General features: G+C 37.4%; 1 protein-coding gene across 1 annotated transcript in view; it reads left to right on the plus strand.

Annotated features, from left to right (window-relative positions):
• Positions 1-23,675, plus strand: part of NOL10 (nucleolar protein 10) — a 50,318-nt gene that overhangs the window by 10,625 nt on the left and 16,018 nt on the right. The window contains exons 10-13 of the mRNA XM_065631290.1: positions 33-111; positions 1,513-1,662; positions 3,986-4,052; positions 9,239-9,291. Of these exons, the coding sequence (XP_065487362.1) occupies positions 33-111; positions 1,513-1,662; positions 3,986-4,052; positions 9,239-9,291 (349 nt within the window). The remainder of the gene's footprint in view (positions 1-32; positions 112-1,512; positions 1,663-3,985; positions 4,053-9,238; positions 9,292-23,675) is intronic.

The following is a 23,675-nucleotide window of genomic DNA, read 5'->3' on the forward strand; positions in this document are numbered from 1 at the left end:
TAATGTCTAACTATAAGCATTGTGCTTTGCAGGATAGACAGTTTGCCATCCATTTCAGCACTGAAATTTGATGGAGCTTTGAACATGGCTGTTGGAACATCTACAGGGCAGGTAAAGTTCATCTACAACAGTTCTTAAGAGATCCTGTTCTTGCAATTGCCAGTCCAGGTCTATTGTACATTGAGTGCACTTATTATAATGTAAATACATATCAATAAAAGTATTTATAAGAGCATAAATTATATGTATAGAGTAGTAATAGTAATTCTTAAATTGCAAGTTAATTTTGTCAAATGGTCTTGCTCTTCTGAATACTGAAGGGACCACTTAAAATCATCATAACATACTTACTTTGTAACTTCAAGTTCTGCAGTTTTCTCGTGACTTAGGAGTCATGTATGCAGGGAAGTTGCTGCTTTTTGAGACTCTGTCAGTACCATCTCCATGTCACATATGCTGTCCCTTGATGGTGGCTAAGGAAGCAGAAGTGATTGTCTTTCAGCTATGATTTTTACTGTCTTATCTGTAAGGGATCATTTAGATTTGTTTATTCATTGTTACCATCGTATTTGTGGAGCGCGGGGATTTTTTTTCTGCCTTCATCGATATTTTGGTGGATTTAGAAAACTGTAGTTTGTTCAAGAGCAGATACATATGTAAGTTGTATTTGGGTTAGTGATAGTATACATGTTAGGCAAGTTTTATTGGAAATTATATTTTTTTATTAAACAAACTGGTAATTTTCTTTTCCAAAAATTATTAATATTTACACTTTGCTTGTGAAAGATGTAAGGTCTTTCCCAAGTTCCATAGGAAACTTTGGAGATAAAAATGCAGGTTTCTGGAAGACAGGGCATGTACTCTCTACTTTCCTGAAAATAAAATATTACATTCTGCGGTTTTTAACTGAGTGAAAGTGATGTTCACTGAATGCAGGAGTGCGAAAATTTAAATCTTGTAAGAACAGCACAAGAATCTGAAAGTGAGAGGTTTGTAATTAAGAGCCTTAAAAGTGCTTTGTTTCAACAGAAATTTAAAAGACTTTCGAAGGATGGTGAGCTCTTAAATTTGCTCTTAATTTTTCTAGACTGAAGCATTCTGAGGTTAAAATACAGGGTGTTTCAAAAAGGTGGACTCAATTTTAAATCACTATATCTCTGCAACCACGAACTATCAACTATAATCTCGATTTTGTACAGCAGGTGGAGGGAACAGAGCATTTATAAAAAGGTTACTAAAACCTGATAACTTGTTACACCGTTTGTAAATTTTTCTGTAATTGTAACATATTGCATCCATCTTTTTTGAAACACTCTCCATATTGTCGGAATAAACTGTGCTCACTTAATACGCTTTTTCCAGAATTTGAAATTATTTCTGTTAGGTAAATCCTGTCTGTATATTCAAGTAAAAAATATCAAGTATTATTAAGTCTTTAGTTTAGGTCTGGTACGTGTGACTACTTCTTGATCTTACAATATTGTAAGTTTAATCTGTCTCGTACTCTTCAAGGTTTTATTATATGATCTCCGGTCTAGTAATCCATTAATAGTGAAAGATCACCACTATGGCCTGCCTATTAAGTCAATTCAGTTTCAGCGTCAGTTGGATTTAATTATCTCCGCAGATTCACGAATCATAAAAATGTGGAACAAAGATACAGTGAGTATTCTTATGTTGCTGCATTCAGATTTTTTTAATTTTTCTTTTTTTTTTTTTTCCCATGAAGCTCGAATAATAAATCTAAAATTCAGTGTAGGAAGTTGGGTTTTTAATGTCTTCTGATTTACATAGCGTTTTGTCCTGTCTGACTAAATACACCAACATCTGGGAAGGTATTCAACAGCCTGTCAGGTAGAAAGTTAGAGTCTTAAGTTTTTTTTTTTTTAGCTGTTTGTACATGTCTGCCTAAGAGGCTTCTTTCAGTAGAAGGATTTAAATGTGAAAAGTAGTATCTTAACCATTGCCCTGGTTTGTGTATTTCTCACGGTGTGCTTGAACACATCCAGGTACGATTTTTCATCAGAGAAAACATTCCAATTCCCTGCTCAAAAGGCTAACTTGAAAGGTAGATCAGTTAGTTTAGGACCTATTAAATTCAGGTACTGCTTATTTTCAGAGCAACCTATTTGGATACTGAAGCAGATACTGTGCCTAGGTCCAAATAACAGGATGTACTATGCTGTGTTAATGGATTATGTTGCAATAGGCAACATCTCTGTCCCTGCCTTTTGCACTTCTAAGTGAAGTCGAAATCTTTTAAGTTTCATAAGACTTTCTTTCATTATATTAAGCTGTTTTTACCTTTCCATCAACAAAGTTTGCACAAAATAATTGCCAAATAGGTTCATAGTAATGCTACTCTAACTTAGTTTGAGGTGCTAACTTTAGTCATTGTATTACTTCTAAAAAACATGCTCCATCTATGCTTTTCGAGCTTTATAGTGAAGCCTATCAAGAGCAGTTACACTAGTTTATAGGCGCTTTTTTCTGACTATTTCAGGCAGTCATTTCTCTATTGTTGTGCTTCTTCATGAACTTTCAACAGCCTCCTTTATTTTTTCTGTGATTGCAAGCAGTTTTTTGTAAGCTCCTCTGCAGTTATTTTTTTATTGTTTAGAAGCGCAGAGAAATTATTGGATATTATTTAAAACATCTGCAGTGGCCTCTCCCCATTTTTTCCTAGGTGTATATATATTCCCCTTATAGAGAACGAAAGGCTGTCAGGTTTGTCCGGTGGCCTCTGCAGTGGGAAAAGGGAGGGTGTCTCACTGCTGGAAGGCAGAGATAGCTTTGGACTCTTTTTCCTAGAGTATGTTCCAGCTGGCTCCACCTCTGCCAGATGTTGGTTCCTGACTATCTCTGGCTGGGACCCAAGTGCAGAGGCAGACTGCGGGGTGGAGAGCATATGGCTTTGATACCAGAATAGCCCCATGCTGAGACGTGCCTTGGGGTGGGGAGCGGGAGGCTTTGTCTGCTGGGACTGGGGTGGGGAGGACTCCTATTAATCATCGGGGAGAGACCAGAGGTGGGTGGGGTAACAGCATGTAACTGGGAGGGAAAGGACGGGCCCAGAAAGGTAGGTGGGATTGCTGCAGGGAAAGAAAAGAGAGGAATAGGATGAAAATTTGCTCTGTTCCTGTCCCTCATTTAGAACTGTATAGGCATGTACTCTCATGCTTCAGATTCTGTGGCCCAGTTCTTAGAGACTCTTCCTTTACTGGCTGTCTTGTGTGTTGGCTAATAAGAGCACCTGTATTTTGTCTGGGTTTTTCAGACTCTGTTCCTGTTCTTTTATTTTTTTTTTTTTTTGAGAATATTGTTTCCTGCTTTTACCTTTTTCTTAAATAACCTTTATAACTTCAATTCTGATCTAAGCTAGAAGCCACTGGATGCTTTTAATAGTTTTATTTTATGTTTAGACCTCTTCAATACTGAGTTTATAAATTGCAGATAAAGTGCTGAGCTATATTTCATTTTATGTAGACACAAGCAGAGTGGAGGAACCAAGCTCCAGAACAAAATTACACTCCCAGTTCATCATTTCAGTTAATAATACTTACCAAAATAAAATTATTTAAAACTACCGTATTCAGACTTAAACAAAAGGGGGGTTATGCTAGCCATGTGCCAGGAACTTATGGACATCACTCCTCCTTTTGCATAAAATAAAGCAGATGTGACACATATATTTTCGACACAGAAGTGTGAGCTGAGAGATTAGAAGTGCCACTATATGTTGCTGTGTCTTCAATAACCAGTAGGCTACACTTGCTTATAAGAGGTAGGATGAGAGACAAAATACAATATTTAGTTCCTTGTGTTATGTTCAGATAGTTCATTGTTCTGCAAAATCTGTTCAGTCTTTATTCTGTCATATTTTTTAGCTTCTATAATGGCTATTCTTAATGTTTAGATTTACTAAATTTAAGTATATTATATTGTTTGGAATTCCTTATAATAGATTTTCTTCCTACAATTTCAGGGGAAGATATTTACTTCAATGGAGCCAGAATATGATATCAATGATGTCTGCCTGTATCCAAATTCAGGTACATTAGATATTTTAATGTCTTAGTAAGTTCAAAAGGGAAAGCTTGTGTTAACCCAAGCTGCGGTCTTTTTCCTCTGTTTAGGTGATACAAATTAGGTGCACTTTTCCTCCTTATGAGTTAGGAAAAAAGGGTTACTTGTCCATTAGTGTCATTGTTTCCTCTGCATCTGTATTAAATCAGAGCCTGTGCAGTTAGGAACTGCTGTGCTGTCTATTGAACGACTGACCTCTTTTACCCTTTCAAATATCTGAAGTGTTTGTTTCATAAGAATAGAAATTTTGGCCTTTTGTCTCAGCTAAGTCCCAGATGAGTTAGAGCTTGTGTTCTAGAGCTAGGAAAAATTTCTTTACAGCAAATTTACAAATTTTTACAAGTGCTCACAACTATTTGATCTTTCCTGCTTTTAGATACAGCACTTATTGTGCCCTCTCTGAGACGGAATACTTTGGTTTTAAGTGTAGATTACTAAGTGCACAGATTTGAATGCTTTTTGTGACTGTTTTCAGATTTGCTGTGTCCCATAGTGTTATGTTTAGAGGTCAAAACTGAGGGTCACTTTTAGCCAGTTTCCAGATCCTACCTTAGGAGTGAAAATATTTTACAAAATGGTGCTTCTGTGTGCACACGTGGCTGTACCTCTGCTTGCAACTGCCTTAATTTTCCCTCTTTAATCTAAGTTGTTTAGTTTTTAACTAGTATGTGGCACCTACGTCCCTTTCAGAAAGCAGACTGAAAAAGATGAAATAAAAATTAGGGCCACTAGGATGGCACAGGGCAAAATTCTTGATCCAGAGAATGCCTATGTTGCAAACTCCATTATCTTCATTTTGGAGAGAGGTAGCAGTGAAGACAGAGCCACTTGGACTTTGATTCACACTAGCAGCTTGAATTCAAGATTAAAACTTAACTGAAGTTGGTAGAAGAGACAAGATAAGAATGCATCCTCTTTTTTTTGGTAAGATGAGCACTTAAGTACTGATCCCTACTGAGGTGGTGGGCATTTTGAACCTTAAGCAGCAACAAAACTGTAATGGTCTGCAGGACCTTGCTGATGAAAATACTAACTCACTTCCATGCTGTTCAGGTTTAGCCCCCTCCGAAACAGACTGGTGTTTCCCTACGTAGGCATTGGGCTAGGTTTTTTTGAACCCTTAAAAAGGCATAAATACCATTTTATTTGTGTTCCGTATACTTGGTTTTTTTTCCAGATCAAAGTGCCAGAAATAATGTAAGCAAAGAATTGAAGCCTGCCAAAACTGAGACTCTATGGTACAGCGCTGAGGGTACCTCTCGTGTACCCTGGTTGTGTATACGAATTCCTTTTGGCATGCTTGAGAATAACTGTGTAGTATGAGTGTGGACTGTGCAACATTGAAGTGAACAAACCTGGTCTTCTCTCATCCATAGTGGCTACAGAGAGAGATCATTGAAGTGAATTAACATCCATGCAGGATAGTGAAGGGCTCATGACAGGGAGTGAAAGAGAAGCTATTTGACAATGTAGAATCTTAGCATAATTTAGATTGGAAGGGACCTCTGGGGGTCATATATTCTCTGCTCAAAGCAGGGCCAAACTTTGAAGTTGTATGTAACTTAAAGTCTGAACAGGTTGCTCAGGTCATAATGGGCCAAGTTCAAATATCTACAAGGATGGACGTTACTCAACCATGGACTCTCTATAACCTCAGTGGTATGTAGACATGCCCCAAGTGCTTCTGCAGAAGTGATTTTCATGAGACTGCAGGAAGAATTTTGTAGCACAAAGAATTGAATGCACATATCTCCCTAATGTTGCTTATTGGACATTACATTTTCATGTGTCTGTGATCTGGATCAAGATCCATGATCTAGATTGTGCATTCCCGTCCTGTCTCCTCCTTAAGTCAGTTCTGATTTAGGTTGATGTCTTTTGGTAAGAACTGTTGTGGGATGAAAACTAAGTTGTATTTTATAATCATATGAAGGTAGAGGGGGGAAAAACTAGAACATGTTGCAGCAAAAACTAAGAAACAATATAAAAGGTGTCACATGTTTGTCATAAATACTATTGCTCCATAATTTAAGATGCCGAGCACCAGCTCATGCTCATTCAGAATGTAAAGAATAATAACAGTAGAACAACCGAAAAGAAGGAAATACTTCCAGTGATATGAACTTGCAGTTGTAGAAAGCTGGACATAGAGCATCAGGGAAGTCTCAGTGTGGCTGTGGCTCGGTGCTGCCACTGGTGCCTCAGTGTTCCCAGAGCACTGCTCAGGAACCTAAAGATATTTGCCTGGCTCCTGTTTAACGCTTCCTGTGGAACTGCTGCCCAGAAAGCCCATACTCTAATCTCACCCTTATGCTCTTATATTTGCTTAAAACAGCTTTGCGGTTCATCATTGCAAGGAACAATACACTTATATATTTTATTTCACTGATGGGGGTCAAAATTCAGAATTTCTTTCATGAGAAACACGTTTTGTTTCAAATCGAAGAGAGCAATTTCAGAAATACCATGAACCAGAAGACATTGAATCTACTTTTAGAATGCTTTTATATTGGGAAAATTGATGTCTAGTACTTTTCCATTTTATATTTGTAATTTTATTACGATAGGTGTAATAAACAAGTTTTAGTTTAAAACCACAGTAGGTAGCTGCTACTTTGTATTAGTTGCAGCCCATTTTACAGCTAAATATCTGCTGTATGTGCAGAAATGAAATAGTTTTACCACTGTATTGTCACAGTTATTTAAAAAAAAAAGTGGAAAAGTGAACCTACATTGTAACATAAAACATTCTGAAATATTTATGGTAAACTATGGGTCAGTATTGTGAATTATTCTTTTTCAATAGTATTGTGAGAATCTTCTTGTAGTTGGGGTTTTTCAATTAAATTATTTTACTGACCCATGTCAGTATTACTGCCTTTTGTGGGAAGCAGACCCTTGTGTATCTTTGACCAAATTACATCATGACAAACTTTAAGTGGATCTCTTAAACTAGTTATGAATGTCTTTTCTCTGATTACACATGCACCGATTAGAGGTGGGGAAAAAAGGTTTACCACTGACTGAGTAGCCTTGGCTAAGCTTCAGTTAAGTAGGAGAATATAAACGAAACTTAACAGCATTTTCAATGTATAGAAACCTGTGCCTCATTTGTTTCAGTTATTGTAAAGAAAATTTTTAAGTTCATGAATTTGCATTTTCTAAAACTACTTTTCCCATTTACTACTGCTTCATACTCATATTTTCATTCCTTTAAATTGATGTTACTCTATTGCAGACCACTTTCCAAAGACGGTCTTATTAAAACCTCATCTCTGAAAAAAAGAGTTCTCATTTATTTCCCCTTTAAAGTGATCAAACTAGGCTGCTGTGTAGTTGGTTAGGGTGTGGTCTCACTTCCCACAAAAATTGGTTAAAACTAACAAGCTGAAACAATGAAAATGTGCGCAGTAGACTTCTCCTTTCACAGTTCCTTTTGCTATTTCGTTATTTTACTTCCCCGTAGTATACCTACATGTACTGTTCCAAAGACTGTTTTTCCCTCCTTTGATCATTGGTGGAAGACTCTTACATAGGAGGTTTTCTCTTTACTGTCATGTTTGAAGCACCTGCAGAATTAATTTCTATCCTTTTGTCTCTGCTGATTCATATAGTCAATGCAGAAATGCTTTGTCTCCTGAAACAGTAGTGAGCATGCTGATATGTTAAGGGAACGTGTAAACTATATACTATACTATGGTAGATACGTGTAGTACAGAGTGTATGTGTGTGTGTATATATATGTACAGACTATACATTCTTGCTTTTTCCTTAAATTGCCTGCAAACCTTTCCAGATATGGTTTTTAGCCCCATTTTACTGACTAAGCTTTCACAGATTTCGTGCTTTGCCAGGGAAGGAAGCCCCCTTTTCTCTGACATTCTAAGTCTATACCTTGTGTATTTTTAATAAAAGGATTAGGTAGGAAGGATTACTCCACCCATGTTAATTGCGTTCCTCTAGTTGGGTGTAAATTATATTTCTACCCTCTGGGTGTGTAGTAATTGACCCAATTATTCATAGTCTCAGTGGCATATGTTAGAATGCTTTCACATGAGAATGTTATCTAACTTGATTTCTGTTCCTCGTATTCCATTTTTTGTGTTACCCAGTGATCAGCTATGTTGGAAAGACAAAATTGAGATAAATGTAAAAGTATATGCTAAATGTCCTTATGACTCTCTATGTAGAACGACATGTTTTTCATTTTGAACTTAAATGAAGTCTTGTGGTGGTTGGAGATATTCCATGGATTTTAGTATTTCTGCAATATTTTTTTGTATTCAGAGTATTTGAAACCCTTATTCATGGTGTTTCTTAGGTATGTTCATAGATATTTCAAATTTTACACTTGCCCCGGTTAGCTAATATCACTAATATTACTGCATTTGAAGCCACAGGATCTTGTCTCTTATTTTGCGTTGACAAGCTACTGTTGTGTTGGTCTCCCAAGATGAAATATGAATAAAGGTGTAAACCACCTTATGATTTATGACTTTGTTTAGACTACAGGTGTGTGTTTAAAAACAAAATAAAAATTTGAAATCCCCTCTGTATTAATAATACCTGTTCATCCCAGAGGTGGGGTTAAAGTACAATACTAATTGGATTTGTTCTAAATGGTGTTATAGGATGAACTATTTAGATTTGTTATAAGAGTTGGCAGCCAACAGTTGTCAGGACTCTGGTGTTGCTTGAAGTGGTGCTGAACAGTTGTTAAGATAGAGGACGAAAAGGAAGAATATGTAGGGAACTAAGCTTCATTAATTGTGCTGCTGTCAGACCTTTCTTAACATTCGACGCAACAATTTATTATGGGTCCCACTTAGCTGTTCCATTGCAGGCCCAGAATATGTACTGTATGAACTGCAGGTAATGTGATTTCACCACTCCTCCCCTGACCCATGAAGGATTCTTTCCTATGAATACTCAGGTTGACATTCTAATTTTTTTTTTTTTTTTTTTTTGGTGCCAGCAAACTTTCGATTTTTTTTCCATTTCTTTGCTTGGAAAGATATTAACTCCTATGTATAAGTCTATAATACTTTGTGTGAATCAAATGTCTCAAGTATATATACTAAAAAAAAAAAAAAATAAGAGTAGTGTTATCCTCTTGTGACCAATATTTTTTAATGCGGAAATCTCTTTTTAGGAATGCTAATGACTGCCAATGAAGCCCCTAAAATGAATATCTATTATATACCAGTAAGTAATACAAATTGTTGCTGATATTGCTCTTTTAAAACTCGGTTGTTTGGTGCCATTCAAGTATTCATGTTAGAAAATTACTTCTGCAAATTTGTGTCTACATTCTCTGATTTTCCAGGATAAAGTAAATTTAAGCTAACCATAACTTACTAATGTAACATATTGAATTACTGAAGAAAACAGCCTGTAATTTGCCTTTTGCAACCAGTTTCAAAATTAGTCAGTGGCAGTACGAATTTCAGGTGGAGGTTTGCCAGAAAAAGTGGGTTTTGATTGCTGATCAGACAATAATTCCTAAATAGGAACTGTCTAGGTTACTTTCAAGATATACAGTGACATAGTCATGGCGATGGATATTCAAAGAAATGCGATTGTGTGGCTCTTGCCGCAGCCTCTGCTCAATGCCCTACATGAAATGCAGCTTTTCACTTGAGCAGCTCTTCACTTGGAAGGCTTAATTGTAGGTTTATTATATATCTCTGCAGGTTGGGTTTAGGGAGACTGAACAGCAAGCCTTCTGCTGTAAGGGAATGGGACAGAAAACTACACCTGCTTTTCACTCTTGTTGATTCTACAGTGCATTTGCTAGGGACTTTTTGGCCTGATAAGAGATAAATAGCAGGATATATATGTGAATGTTACATGTAGAATAGCTGACCAGGCTCTAAAAATATGTGCAGTCCTTCCTAAGTAATTTTATACACATTCTGGATAAACTATAAAGTTCGTTAATTTTTATATGTATTTTTAACCATTTTTAAAAAACAGCCAATAAGTCTTCAGATAATTAGTTTTAAATTAATTTTAATTTTCTTTATTTTATTTCTAGTTGTCATATCTCCCCCCTATATGATCTCAGTTACATTTAAGACAGAGATTCATCAGTTTACATTTTTCTTTCTGGAATAGACACCATATACCTGTTGTATATAAATGTCTAAACACAACGGTTTACTACTCTAAACAATTCTATGATCTGGTTCTTGTTTTGTTAGATTTTTGCATTTTATACATGAGTTTTTTATGTGTCATTTACGTCAGGTTGTTCTTTGGATGTAAATTACCTATTTCTCTAATTAATCTCTAACCAACTTATGTTTTGTTAACTGGAGCTGTTCGATGCTTTGGATAACAAAGGGCTGGGGGACAACAAACATTTTGTAGTTAAGACAAAGTATTTGCTGTAGTTAGAACTGAACACTTTGTTTCTATTTGCTGTCCCCTGTAAAGTTTAGAGAGTAGCTCTTCAAGCATTTTTATTATCTGTTGTCTTTTTAATTAATGGATTAGGGAAGATAAACTCCCATATTTTCAAGATAGGATGAATTTTTAAAACTTGAATGGACTAGTTATTCAATTTAAGTAATTCAGATGGAAAAAAAAAAAGCATTCCTTCTGTCATGAAGGGTAAGGTTCAGCTTCTCTCTGAAAGTTGTGCACTGAGATTTTTTTTTTTAATGCAGGTGTGCATGATATACAGCTATAGTACATTAGGGGTTCATATCTGACATTGCCATTTATCCAAAAAATTATTTCATTGTCTTGATTGTCACCAGCTATGAATGTTTGTTAGAACTTGTTCTAGCCAGTATTATTATGAGTATTCTTGCATATATTGTAAATCAAAATGAAAAATTTTACTGTCTCAAAAATCTCACTCTCGCAGAATCCTCTGTGAATACTGAATTCATGTTTCTGAAGTCAGATAAGTAATTTTTAGCTAAGAAATATAAGCACTCTATATTAGATCTCAGATCATACTTAACAGACATTATTGCAAACCTAAATATTGACTAATACTACCTACTATTTTTGCAGCATGCAGGTTATTCCAATGAAAATTAACACAAATCTTTCCTTGAACCATCTTCCTTTGTCGCTGTTCTCTGATGATTGGTACCTGAGTCTGCCTGAACTTACTTGAATGAAACCTTTTTATGGGTTTTACATTTGTAGTGACAGATGAGTATACAAATGGACCCAAATCATGAATGTTAAAGCATAAATCCAAATATGAGTTCTATTTTTGAAATACTGTTGTGTATAAGAAAATTTAAAATGCGATTCAAAGGCTACTGCCCAGATTAAATTCGCTTTTTGAATAAGCTAAACTTTTCCAGTTCATGTCAATGGTTTTGAGTTTGAAGGTTGCTGAAGATATCTTAAATACTGGCATGACTTCTGTTTAGTCAACAATCTATAGTTCATTTCAAAACATGGAATGTTGCTTCTAGACAATAGAAAAGGTAAAAGTAGTAAGAAGAGGTTACTTTGAAATAGAGACAGAAGTCTCACAGTCTAGTAATTGCCTTTTTTTACCCTGTCTACTTTTCTTTTTGCATGGGCAAGACTAAAGGGGCTGGCACAGATGGTGTTGTATAATTGAAGGGTTTCTTACTGCATTTCCTAAAAATCAAGTATGTAGATCACTAAATCTGTTTTGGTTGGATGTTTGGTTGGTTGGTTGGGTTTTTTTTGTTCTCGTTTTTAGATGAAGAAAACATAAAACGAATAAGTCGTGTCAGCCTTAAGCTGCTCCAGGGCATTTGTTATTAAGGAAAACTCAATGCTATTAATGTGTTCATGTTACAGTTTTACTCCTTGATCTTTTGGGCTGGTTATTTGAGCTGAGAGATGCACACCTGTCCTTTGGTTTCTGTGTCAGTAGATTAAGACTTTTTTTTCATCCTTGGAACACACAATAATTTCCTTGCAGAGGCAAAGATGAGTTTAGTTGCATGTATCTTTGAAGCAAAACTTTAAAGAACTAGTGATTTGCTGTATTACCTGCTCTCTTTTCATAATCTTGTTCTCTGGCTTTTTCTAAGGACTAGGATTCACTGTTTTTCCAGTGAATAGCTTAATTTTCTATTTGTTTGTTTACTTTGAGATAGATGTGAATACTACTTAAAATGTGTCCTCTGTTTTCGAGATGTTGACAAGAACTGGATTAGAATTCTTGAATCCACAACAGAATAAATGCCTGGGGGAAATGCTACTACTATAAAGGACAGTTGTGTTTCAGAACTCTTGGAAGTACTTTTGTGTAAATAGAATCCGTTTGACTGCCCTAGCCCCTTGTTGCCCTGTAAGGCTAGTAATTGTTCTCATTTTTTTTAAGTCTTCCTTGGAACTACTACAAGGAATTACCATGGTTATGGTCAAGAAGGATACTTAAAACCTCAAATATATGGTGCTGTGCTCTAGCCCTCTAGTTTACAATATAAGAAAAAACATCTTTAGAAGAGGTGCCCAGGAGTCAGAGCGTTATGGAGCAGGAGCGCATATAGACGCGGGTGGGTGCAGACAGAAACAGCGTCCTCTGTCCTCGACTGAAGTTGGCCAGACAGTGTCAGACTGTGCCCAGCCTAGCGGGCCCAGCCTAACAGACCCGGCCTCTCTGCAGGTTTTATTAGTGTGGGCACAGTCCTGTGCTAACACAGCTACACAACTGGTGAGCTGGAGCTGGCTCCTGTCCGGCCGGCTTGGAGTGTGATCTGGCTGAGCTCATGTCTGCCTGGATTATCTGTGTACATGTGCCCATTCTCTCCATTCTTAATGCCAAAGCTGAATTTCCACTGCAAAACCAAAAAATGACTGTCTCTTGAACGTCAGGATTATAAAAGAGTTGACAACGGGTATCATAATATTGTCTGTAAATGAAATGGGATGCATCAGCTTTTCCTGCAGAATTCTCAAGAAGATGGGTATGACATTTGAGGCTAGGAATGTCTGAGAGAATTATGCTTTTCTTAAAAAAAAAAATAAATAAATACTGCAGTTGTTCCTTTTATCTGCAAAGCTGTTAGTAGAGAGAAAAGGTGATTTTTAGTTTACTAGAAAGGACAGGCAGGTTTGGTTTTAAATGGCAAGAAGGTGCCTTATGCAGGTACTACACAGTGCAGAGTAAGTTAAAGCCAAATTGAACCTGACTGTTAAAACGTTTGTTTTACATAGGTAACATCTTGAGTGGCTTAGCTTGGAGACTTTGTTTTTGTTTTATTTTGTTGGGCTTTAATGAGGCCAAGTGCCTCTGACTGGAATTGGGCCGTTTGCCAATAGTTTAATAGTTAACTCGCAGTTTCTGCAAACACTCAGAACGCGCTCCTTGCCAGCTGGCTTCCTGCTGTATGGCTTTGATGTGTGCCTCAGGAAGGCTGAAATGAAAGTCGTGTGTGCCTTGGGACACTTTGCAGACTACTGACTCAGAAACATAAGTTGAGTCAATAGTGCAACCAGGTCCTGGCCAGAGAAGTGAAGAGAAGAAGAGGTTCCACTGACACATGGTGGTCCGCTGGCCTGCCATCTAAAGTCAGCCACATTCTCTTATGTTTAATCCAGGCTGTCAGCTTCAATGGCATAGAATGTTCTCTTCTCAGATTGTACAGGAAAACCCTACATATTACCTCCTGGACACCCCGGGTGGAGAGCAAGGGGCGTAGATGTTATTTATTCGGGGTGTTTACTACTGGTTACGTGGACATGTCTGATCTTAGCGCGGATATTTCGAATCAGTCGCGTCTCCTTTATTGGACTTGAGACTTTGGGCTACATATACATACTGAAACTGAAACTTTCTCTATTCATTAGGCTGTTTAAAGAAGAGAGCAATTAAGTGTGTAATTAATTGAGAGCAATATTCTGTGTTCTGGATTTTTTTTTTTTTTTTTTTTTACTTTCCTGCAGTGTTGGCAGAAAACTCCCTGTTGAGGCTAGAAGCAATGTACTTTTGGTGTAGAGAAGATATTAAGCTCTTTAAGAAAAAATAAATCCTGGAGCATCTCTGGCTTTTTTTCAGGTGGTTTTGGAAAATCATTTGATATCCTAGCGCTCTCCTAGTTCAGGGTTGTTGGAGTTATAAGCTGGAAATGTTTCAAGGGCAAATATTTCTTGCCTACTCAATGATTCAGTTTCTCCCCTCCCCCGTTTTTGTTTTCTCTTGGATCTTTATATGGTGGGGATACAATTAGAGAAAACCCCCTCCCCACGCCTTGCACTTCATGCCCTTAATGATAGTCAGCTGTCATTCAAATGGTTTATAGGTGCTGTTGGAGTTAGAGCAAGATCTTCTGAACTGATTTTTGGCTTCTGCATAGTAAAAGCTATGAAGCAAATGATGCAATTGTTTTTTATATTTGTGGCCAGTATTTTGACACTGATAGAACAGATTAGGACTAGTGTGAAATTTTGACCTCTTTTAGGATGTTTTCATGTCTTCTGATTGGCAGTATTAGGTAATTCTGAATTAATGCTGCCTCAGCTGTCTTCTTGAAGATATGATGAGGGTGTATTTTTTAGAAGACAGTTGTTCATCTCCTTCAGTACAACCTTTACCGAAGAAGTTTTAGGTAAAGTGGAAAGCAGCCATGAAACTGAATTGTGCTGAGTTTGTTTTTCCTATCCTGAAACAATATATAGTGTAGGAGAACATTTCATTCCCTGAGAAAAAATGTTTTAAAATAAAAATACAGTAGTTACGACGTAGAATGAGAAATGTTGATCTTAACCTTAGCTTGCTCATTTTGAGAACTGTGAAATGACTGGAAAGCAGGGTTGTTATGAAGTAGCGTATTACAGTTGTGCTTTGGGGCTGCCAGGTGTTAAAAGAAAAAACTTTCCATTAATAAAAAGACACTTGAGTGCATCTTTGCCCTTTAAGCTAATTCTGAGTTTTGGTATATCAGTCTCTTAGAACTGCGTTTTCCATCCAGAATAGTCTAATCCTTTACACAGAAAATTGTGGAAACAATATAAAAAGAATGGCTGGTGAATGATACATTACCTATCTCACAGTATTTACAAGCATAGGGAAAAAAGTTGTTTATCATCACAAACAGAAATGTGAGCTTCCTACTTTTAACCTAAACACTTTCAAACTGAAGAATAACACACTGGGCTTATTCCCAACAAAGGATATCCTCCATTTCCCATGCTCTGGCTGAGAGACACCGTACCACTTATCACACAAATATAGAAGGAAAACACCAGCGTGCGATAATCAGGAAACAATTTCTGGCCTTCCTGTGAAACTTGGTTTAGATGATTTTTGGTGCTGACGATGTAGTAGTTCAACGTGGTGTTGATTATGAGGGTGTCTAGTGCCTGCTGACTGCTGTTGTGGGTGATAGTGTGATAGGCAGTGCTGCTGGATTAATATTTTTTTGCTAGCAGCATGCTGACTGTTAAGCCCACACTTCTGATTGTTTGCATCATACTCTTCATAGGACAAAGGAGAAAACTCTCAAAAGCAGAAGTTGTACTGAATTATACCAGATGATTGCTCTGCCAGTTGATAGACTCATGTGTTTAGTGTTGTGACTGTTTCTTAGGCAATTGGTGGTATAGGACACTCTAGTTTTGGGTTCCTATATTAAGGAAACAGTGTGTTTTTGTGGAGGGGGGCTCCCCTTTTTAAGTGGTAGAAAACTTAAGCATTGAGTATCTAAAAAAAGTATATATTTCTGAAGTGGCACTTGTTCCTTCCTTTGGACCATCTGTTCTTTACCTGGATTCTGAAAATTTAGAGGTACAGTTGCTCAGCTGCAGTTAGAAGAGAGAAGCAGTCACAGATAATGGAAAGATGTAATTGCTTAAATGAAGTTTTGTACTATGCTATAGTCTATAAGCATGTAATAAAAATTAGTGAGTTTTTTTGCTTTTGGATTGGAAAAGACAAAGGACATGAGAATTTTCTCTGTGTGATAATTTCAACTATGTCTTTATTTCATTATATTTGAAAGCAGAGGCAAGTGACTTGTAGCTTGTCTGTATTATCATCTGTGCTGCACTCAGGAATGAACCAACTGCATTGTGAGTTATGACTTTTATAGGAAAATAGTAACAAAGTTGTGAGGATTTAAAATTTCTATCACACAAACTTGAAAGATAAATAAAACCATCAGTTATGTAAAAGCTTTCAAGTATACATTTGGAAGATGTTTCGTACTCAAAGAAATTATTTCATAAGTTGTATAAAATTTCTTCTAACTAGCATTATGCTCTGTGAAGAGTAGGTTGCTGTATGCTGAGATTATCATGATTATCTGTCTGCAGGAGCTGCATGTTCCCAACAGGTGGTTTCCCTTTCTGTCCCTTTGTGTTGTCTGGCAGTAGCTGTACAGACTCTTCTTCCTCCCAGGTTTACAAAGTGCAATTAAGCTGCCAGGGCAGGGAGTTATTAGAAGGTTCTTCGATTTCCAGTAGCCATACAGGTGGGTTTGAGGTCACCTTTGTATCTATAGCATCCCTCGAATTTTCCTAAAATAAAAGTCATGCTCTGAACTCCAATACAGTTTTGTTTTCATGACCGTAATGGTATTTATGCTGTAACACTCCTTGGCATCTGGCTTGTACTGCGAGAGCCCTGTTATTCCCAGCCACTTAAAAACACAAGGGGCAAGTCCCCACATGGTGTGGGGATTGGTAAGGTTCCTGTCCTATCAGAGACATGGAGAGGGGGACTTGCTGGGATTTTGCATTTCTGGATTATTCTTAGTCCTTATTTGTTAATTTAGTTTGCAATCAGAGGCCATTATGTACATACCAAAATCAATGCACGTGTTACTCTCATGTCTATTAGTGGCAGAATTTTTGTCTGTTGATGGTCCATGCCCTTAGTATTGCAAGAAATGCTGTTATATTTTGAGAAACAGATTTCTGACCATGTTGGAGCAGGCAGAAGCTGTGCAGCAGTTCTCTTCTTGTGCAAGAAAAAGTTGAGACAGTTAGGAAGTCTCCCACTTGCTATTGACTTGCCTGTGTCCTGCAGTTGCAACTGTAAAAGCACAGGGAGAGCTTCGTGAAGGATTTATTCTTTGAAGAGTATCATAATAGGGTGAGGTTGGTGGTTTTTTGTTTGTTTGGGGTTTTTTGTTTGTCAGACTTCATATAAAATGTGGAGGTGTTGTGTTTGAGAGGGCTTGTGCTGGTTCAGTGACGCTGAGTCACTGAACAGTAAATCGGCTCCGTGAAGGGCCTGGTGAATACCAGAACCTCTGCAAAGGAACTGGTAAGAGCACATAGTCAGATGTGGTAGGGAATGGGAGGTGTTAGTGGCCAAAGTAAAATGTGATTTCTGCGTTTTATTGTCAGCAAGGCGTTAGATCAGCTGGTCATGCCTGATCTACACCTTATTTTCATGGATAAAGAAACAGACCATCAGCAGATGTTCACAGGTAAAAACCTGTGACGTGAGTCTCAGTTGAACATATTGTACAGTATTTAACTTACCCGAAGTGACTCTATTATTACAGCAGATATACTGTAGTAGCCGCTGTATTAGAATAAGAACAGAGTTTTGGGAACATTTAATTCATTTCCAGCTGATATTTATGGAAAAGTGCTTGCAGCAGGTCATGCTTGTAATACATGCTTTGAGAAGCCAGTGTCTTCTTACCCTTTGAGCTTCGTTTGATTAGTTGGCTTAATGTGAAGGTTGTGGTTTCTTGTACTTCATGTTTCTATGTATTTTTCTGACCTCTGATCATTGCAGCTCCAATTGTCTAAAGACCTAAAATGTGTAGGGAGTCTGATAAATAAAAAGATCTGTAGCAGTAGTGACGAGTGTTTATCTTTTACGTATGTCAGCGTGTTAGAACATGACAAGGATGTTGGCGAAAGCGTCGGACTCTACTCAGTGCCATTGCTGGTAAGGTACAGATGACTTATGAGAAATGTCCCTTTTCCTTCCTGCCTTGTAAGGAAGAGAACTATTCTGCTAATCTTATTTGCGTTTTTAGGGAGTAACTTTCTTGCTGAAAAAAATTATTTGCTGTTCCTATCTTGGAGGTCATTTTTTTTCCCAACGTTATGAGCAATAGGACCATTGTCTCCTTTGAAAGAAGGTGGCTTCACCAAGAAGACACTCACAGTGAGAGCAGACCCATGACTGGTTAACTGACTGCAATACTTGTCAGATCAGAGAATAGGAGATTTAAAAACAAAAACCAAAAAAAACCCACAACAACAAAACCAACCAAACCAAAACAAAAATAAAAAAGAACCCCCCCCAAACCCACAAACAACAACCACCAAAATAAAACCCAGCAACCAAGCAAACCAAAAAAACCACACACCAAACCAAACCCCCACAAACTGTAAAGCCAAACTACTTAGGATTAGAAAAAGAAGCACTTACTATCTGATAACTACCAGGGCAGAAGGATTTAGTATCTCATTCCTAGATAAAGTGTGCAAGTTCCTGCAGCAGTTTTTGTTTAACACTGGGAAGATCTTAAAAGCCACATTTCCTTTAACATATCCTCTAAGGAGTAAAACCTCCAAATTGTTGATTTGGCAGCTTCCATAGCATAGTGAAAGCTAGGAAAACCAGTCTCTCTGAGATGAATGAATCTGCCAGAAATGTCTGGATGGGCTGGAGTGAGGATGAAAGAAAGAGCCAATTCATTGTATAGTTCAGTGAAATTTACGAGTCTGTGGGCTTGAAAACCAAATGCAATGCAGTTGTCAGTAATATGCCGAAAAGGAAAAATGTCCTGTTCAGTCTCTCTTGGTCACAGCTTTGCTCCAGTGACCTATTTGGTGGCTGTAGAAGCATCAAATCCACACTATATAATGTAGGGTGAATGAAATAAGGAAATGATGAAAAACAGAAATGTGTGGGAGATTTGTTTAGAGTTTATTCCCAAACCCCATTTAATTTAGAGTATTAAAGAATTTTATTCAGTACGTTAAATGGGTTTACTCATGAGATTAACAAGGCAAAATTGGAGTTGGTTGTAGAGCATTCACGGGGAGAAAGTAGATTAGAAAGGAATGGCAAAATAAAATTCAGCCTCACAAATTGTTTGGAGCATGTTGGTTGCTAAGGGCAACACACTGTGTATGGAAGTATAATAGAAACACAACATGGCAAGGTGATCTCAAGGCTCCTTTTTAACAAGAGTTGATCTCCTGAGCGCTCTGAAGTTCTTGGGCTGGGCATGACTGAAGCCCAAAAGCACAAGAACAGGAATAGAGCGCCGCAGGTTTTTGTGTCTGCAAGCTAGAAATAATCCATCTGATTTGTGAGAGTTACCAATTGCAATTGATGTAACCTTGACTGTTAATAAGGGCTAATAACAAGTTATTCTTTCTTCTCTTGCCTTTTCAATGCATATAGATGGAAACTTTTCAAAGTTATTACATATTGAGATCTGTCTAATTCTTAAAATTAGAGAACAAAACATTGAAAACAGTACTCTTAAAATGAATAGTAATTAATTACTCATGTAATTGCATTAATTAAACTTGGCTATGCAATTAGGGAGCTAATTATGTTTAAAACGCAATTGCACATTTCAATCACTGCCCACACCCTGGGGATCACCCATTTTTTTTTTTTTTCTCTTCCCTCATTAGATCTTCTGTAATCTCCTTCTGTTAAATGGCATGATTGGAGCTGAGAATATGCATACATAGACATACATTTGCTTTCTCCAGCAAATGTGTCCTGTTACAAGTTTAAAATGCTTTTTGTTGTGCCATTTTATTAAAAAAAGCACGCCAAAATTAAGATTTTATTTTATTCCTACTCTCTGTCTTCTCCAAAGAATTGTTTTTCTCTCCTACAGGTAAATACGTGTGTGAAGTTATTGAGTCATATGTATAAAATATATTTAATGTAAAGAAATCATAATCTAGAAAAGAATCTCTCTTTGTTAAAGTGCTTTAAGTTTGGGTCAGTGGTGGTTTTTTTTCCACATGGGAACAGAGGTATGGAGAAGCTCCCTTCGATCATCGAGTCCAGTCCCATTTTATCACAGGCAAACAGATTGTATAATCTTTTCCATGAATATGTCAGGTTTCATCTGAAAATTAGTTGTTTGTTTCTTCCTCATTATCTCCATTAAAAAGCTGTTCAAGAGTCCCATTCCTTTGATGCTTAGCTAACTTTTGTGGTTTACAGTGTCACTGGGAGAACTTTGCATGTATTTGTCCTTATGCAGGCATCACTGTTTCAGAAACCATCCTGGCAGCCTTTCACAGTACTTGCTGCAGTTTGTGTTCACGTGCCCTGAACATTATTGCCTGGGTGTTGTACAAAATGTACACTGAGTCATTATTCCTATTCTATACTAATACAATGACCTTATATGACTATTTTATTGTCTTGTGATCAGATAGTATTTTTTTTTTCCTATTCTGTTCCTTACAGCTGATAGTTATTGGTTATACATTTAATCCAATTTCCAGCATTTTTTTTTCAAGGTAGTTTTTTTTCCTAGAGAGATTTTGACCCTTCTTTTTTGACAGTTTGTCATCAGCATATTTTAATGGCATTTTCCTACTATATTTTATAGGACAGTCTTTGAGCTTCAGATATAACCTCCTTTCTATGCAGTAATTCCCCTTTCAGCATAAGCTGTTTCTTGTTAGCCGGTTTTTGTCTTGCCTTACAGTTACTAAAATTCTCATCCTGACCAGTAATTTTACACAAGACACTGTAGCCAGAGCTCTGCTGAAATCCTTAAAGGTACACTATTTTATTTTTGGTGTTGTTCAAATAGGATGGCAGTGGATGATTTAACTATAATTATACATTTTTGCTACCTTGTAAAGCTCTCACAGTCTAACTAAAATCCGTAGGAGATATCGCAACAAACAATTTGAAGATTTTCAAAAGAAACTTTTACACTTAAAATACATTATGAAAGAACAGTGATATGGTGTATTTTTATACTTAATTGTTATTGACTGTATTATTTTGGTAGAGCATGATACAGCATTACAGTGTTAATTTTTGTGAAACTGAAGTTTCTGCGAAGCTGCATGTCACTGTATTGTGCAGCTATGGCAGCAAATACCTCTGCTTTCCAAAGCCTATGGAAGTGTTTTATTGCATGATGTCCACCTACATTAAGTTAGTCTTCTAGATGGATTTCAGGCAGTTTTAACTTTGCAAATTCTAGTTAATTTTTTTCCAATCCGATTCATGCTGTCTGCGAACATTTTGCATGTTTTTGTTTGCTAAAATACATTGTTGAAGGTTGGGATGAGTTTCTGCTACTTGCATGTTAATATATTTTGACATCTTATTTGCAGCTGAATGGTTAATCCCTGCCTCGTATGAACTCTTCCAGGAACTCACTATTTAGCATCCTGCAAAACAGATTTTGGAACCTGTTTTTATGCCCTGTGAAGGAAAGAGCAACTGTTCAGTTCACTAGTATAGAATTGGTCCCTGAAACCTTCAAACAGATATTTAACAACATTTGTCTGTATGTTCATTAAAGTTGTATAATTTAAATCTCGTGACATCTGACTCTGGAAGCTTCTACACATCCTGGGCTTCTTTTAAGCTGTTAGGCATGTTTAGTACTAGTTAGGATTAGACCCAGTTTTTCTGTGACTCAAAGGGCTCTGCGGATCTGGCTGTCAAATTGTTGAGTGGTGTTTAAAAGTGTACAAGTGTTGTCTGGTGTTCCAGATTGAAGATAAGGAACATCTGTTGTGGGTTGCAAGTAATACCTACTCTGTCTTAGGGTTCATTAATTTCAGAGGAATTACAGACTGATGACAGGATCATATTTTTCTACAGAAGTGCTCAGGAATTAGGCATTGCTGTGCTCTACCATGTAAGGTTTTGGTGCTACAAGACTATTGAATTAAACAGCTTGTGAAATAGAATACAAAGAACTATTTAAAAAATATTTTTCTGTCAACATTTTCCTCTTCCTTTTGCTGAGCAGCTTGGCCTTGCACTTGCCATCTCTGCTTGGTTGCATGCTAGATTACTCATCATATTTTGTGTTTTCTGTGTCTAAAGTTAAAAAAAAAAGATAACGTTCTAATGCGTACTAATAAAAATTTTATATTAGATAGCACGATATTAAGTCCATGTCTTCTTGTGGCTTGGTATAAAATAGGAAAGGCAGCGGCAAGGCATTACCTGTGTGTCCCAGTGGGAAGCCTCCTGTGCTGACTCCGGTCATGTGCAAAAATATTGGTTTGATCACTACTGGTGATGACATCTGGTTTTCCTATACTAAGAAATATCTGAGTAAAAGCCAAATTTAGATGTGCACTCATTTAATAATGTTTTTCCTGTTAGTTGTGTGAAACTTTTCTAAAACTTGTGGAGAAGCCTATTTGGTATATCATAAATATTTAAAAAATGAGACCTGGTGGTTTAGTTGCATGTCATTACCTACCTCAATAACATTTCCTTATTCCTGCTATGAATTCCGGTGCACTTTTTTTTTTTTTTCCCCCTTAGGCATGGTAGAATTGTACATTCCCGATCTAAGTTGTCAAGTAAATTGAGCAGCCTCCCCAAACTCCACGGCTTCGTGGCCGTGTTGCTGGTTTTGGTGGGGACTGAGCACCAGGCCGAGGCAGCGGCAGGAGCTCCCGGGGGTCCCACCGCTGCCGCTGCACACCCGCTGCTGGGGGGACAGACAGGCGTCACCGCTCCCCCTCACCCCTGGTGGCCCAGCGGGGACCGGCCTCCTGAACCGTGGCATTGGCACCCGGGCACAGGACTGGCAGAGCCTGACATCTCGGAGTGGCCTCGGCACCGTCCTGGGACGTCCTGGTTGGCAGTGGGTGACAGAGGGGCATTAAACTCTGCAGTTAAACTGCAGTGGCGATTAAATTCTGTGAGGAATTACTGTTGCAAGAGAAGGACGTTTCTTGTTTATGTTTTTGTCATTGTGGCTGGTATTGTTTGCCTTTTACTATTTTTAAATTTCTTCCTCAGCTTTAAAAAATGTCCCATTTTAATATACAAAGCAAAGATCCTAAGATGTCCTGGAATAGGTAGGCAAGTGGCTTCAGTAGGGTGGGTGAGAGGGAAATAAGGCAATAAAACATACACAGATATCTCTGTAGGGTTTTCCTTTTTGTCAGTTTACATGTGAAATCTGAATAATAGTTGGACTTTCTATTTTTTCCTGGTATTCTGCCATTGCTTTTTTTCCTTTAATTATCTCATTTCCCCTGCTGCTTGTTTTCCGTGATCTGATCATCCAACTCAGTCCACAGATTATAATGAATAATCAGGTCTTTTGGCTTTACATGTCTCATGGCACAAATTACGTGCCATGAAAGGTTTTACTCTCAGTATCAGGTTTTGAGTACCGGGATACTTGGAACAGTGACTGGAGCTACAGCTGAAGAGCAGATAAACTTGTTTTCCTTTATTTGTGAGTGAGACTTCTGCTTTAGTTATTCGTTCAAAGATTTACGCCACTCAAGATCCCATTGGGGGGAATTACCCTAAGTGGCTGGAGTGGCCGGAGTTCTAATGAATAACATGCACTTTGTAAGGCTTGAGCAGATACTGTCATAGACATGGAAGTGATGAAAAAGGTTTATTGAAGTGATAAAGATCTTTACATGATGAGTCAGGAAGATGGAATAAAGGGGAACTTTTTATTTAA

This window comes from Caloenas nicobarica, chromosome 3 (genome assembly GCF_036013445.1).
Source record: "Caloenas nicobarica isolate bCalNic1 chromosome 3, bCalNic1.hap1, whole genome shotgun sequence".
NCBI classification, from domain to species: domain Eukaryota; kingdom Metazoa; phylum Chordata; class Aves; order Columbiformes; family Columbidae; genus Caloenas; species Caloenas nicobarica.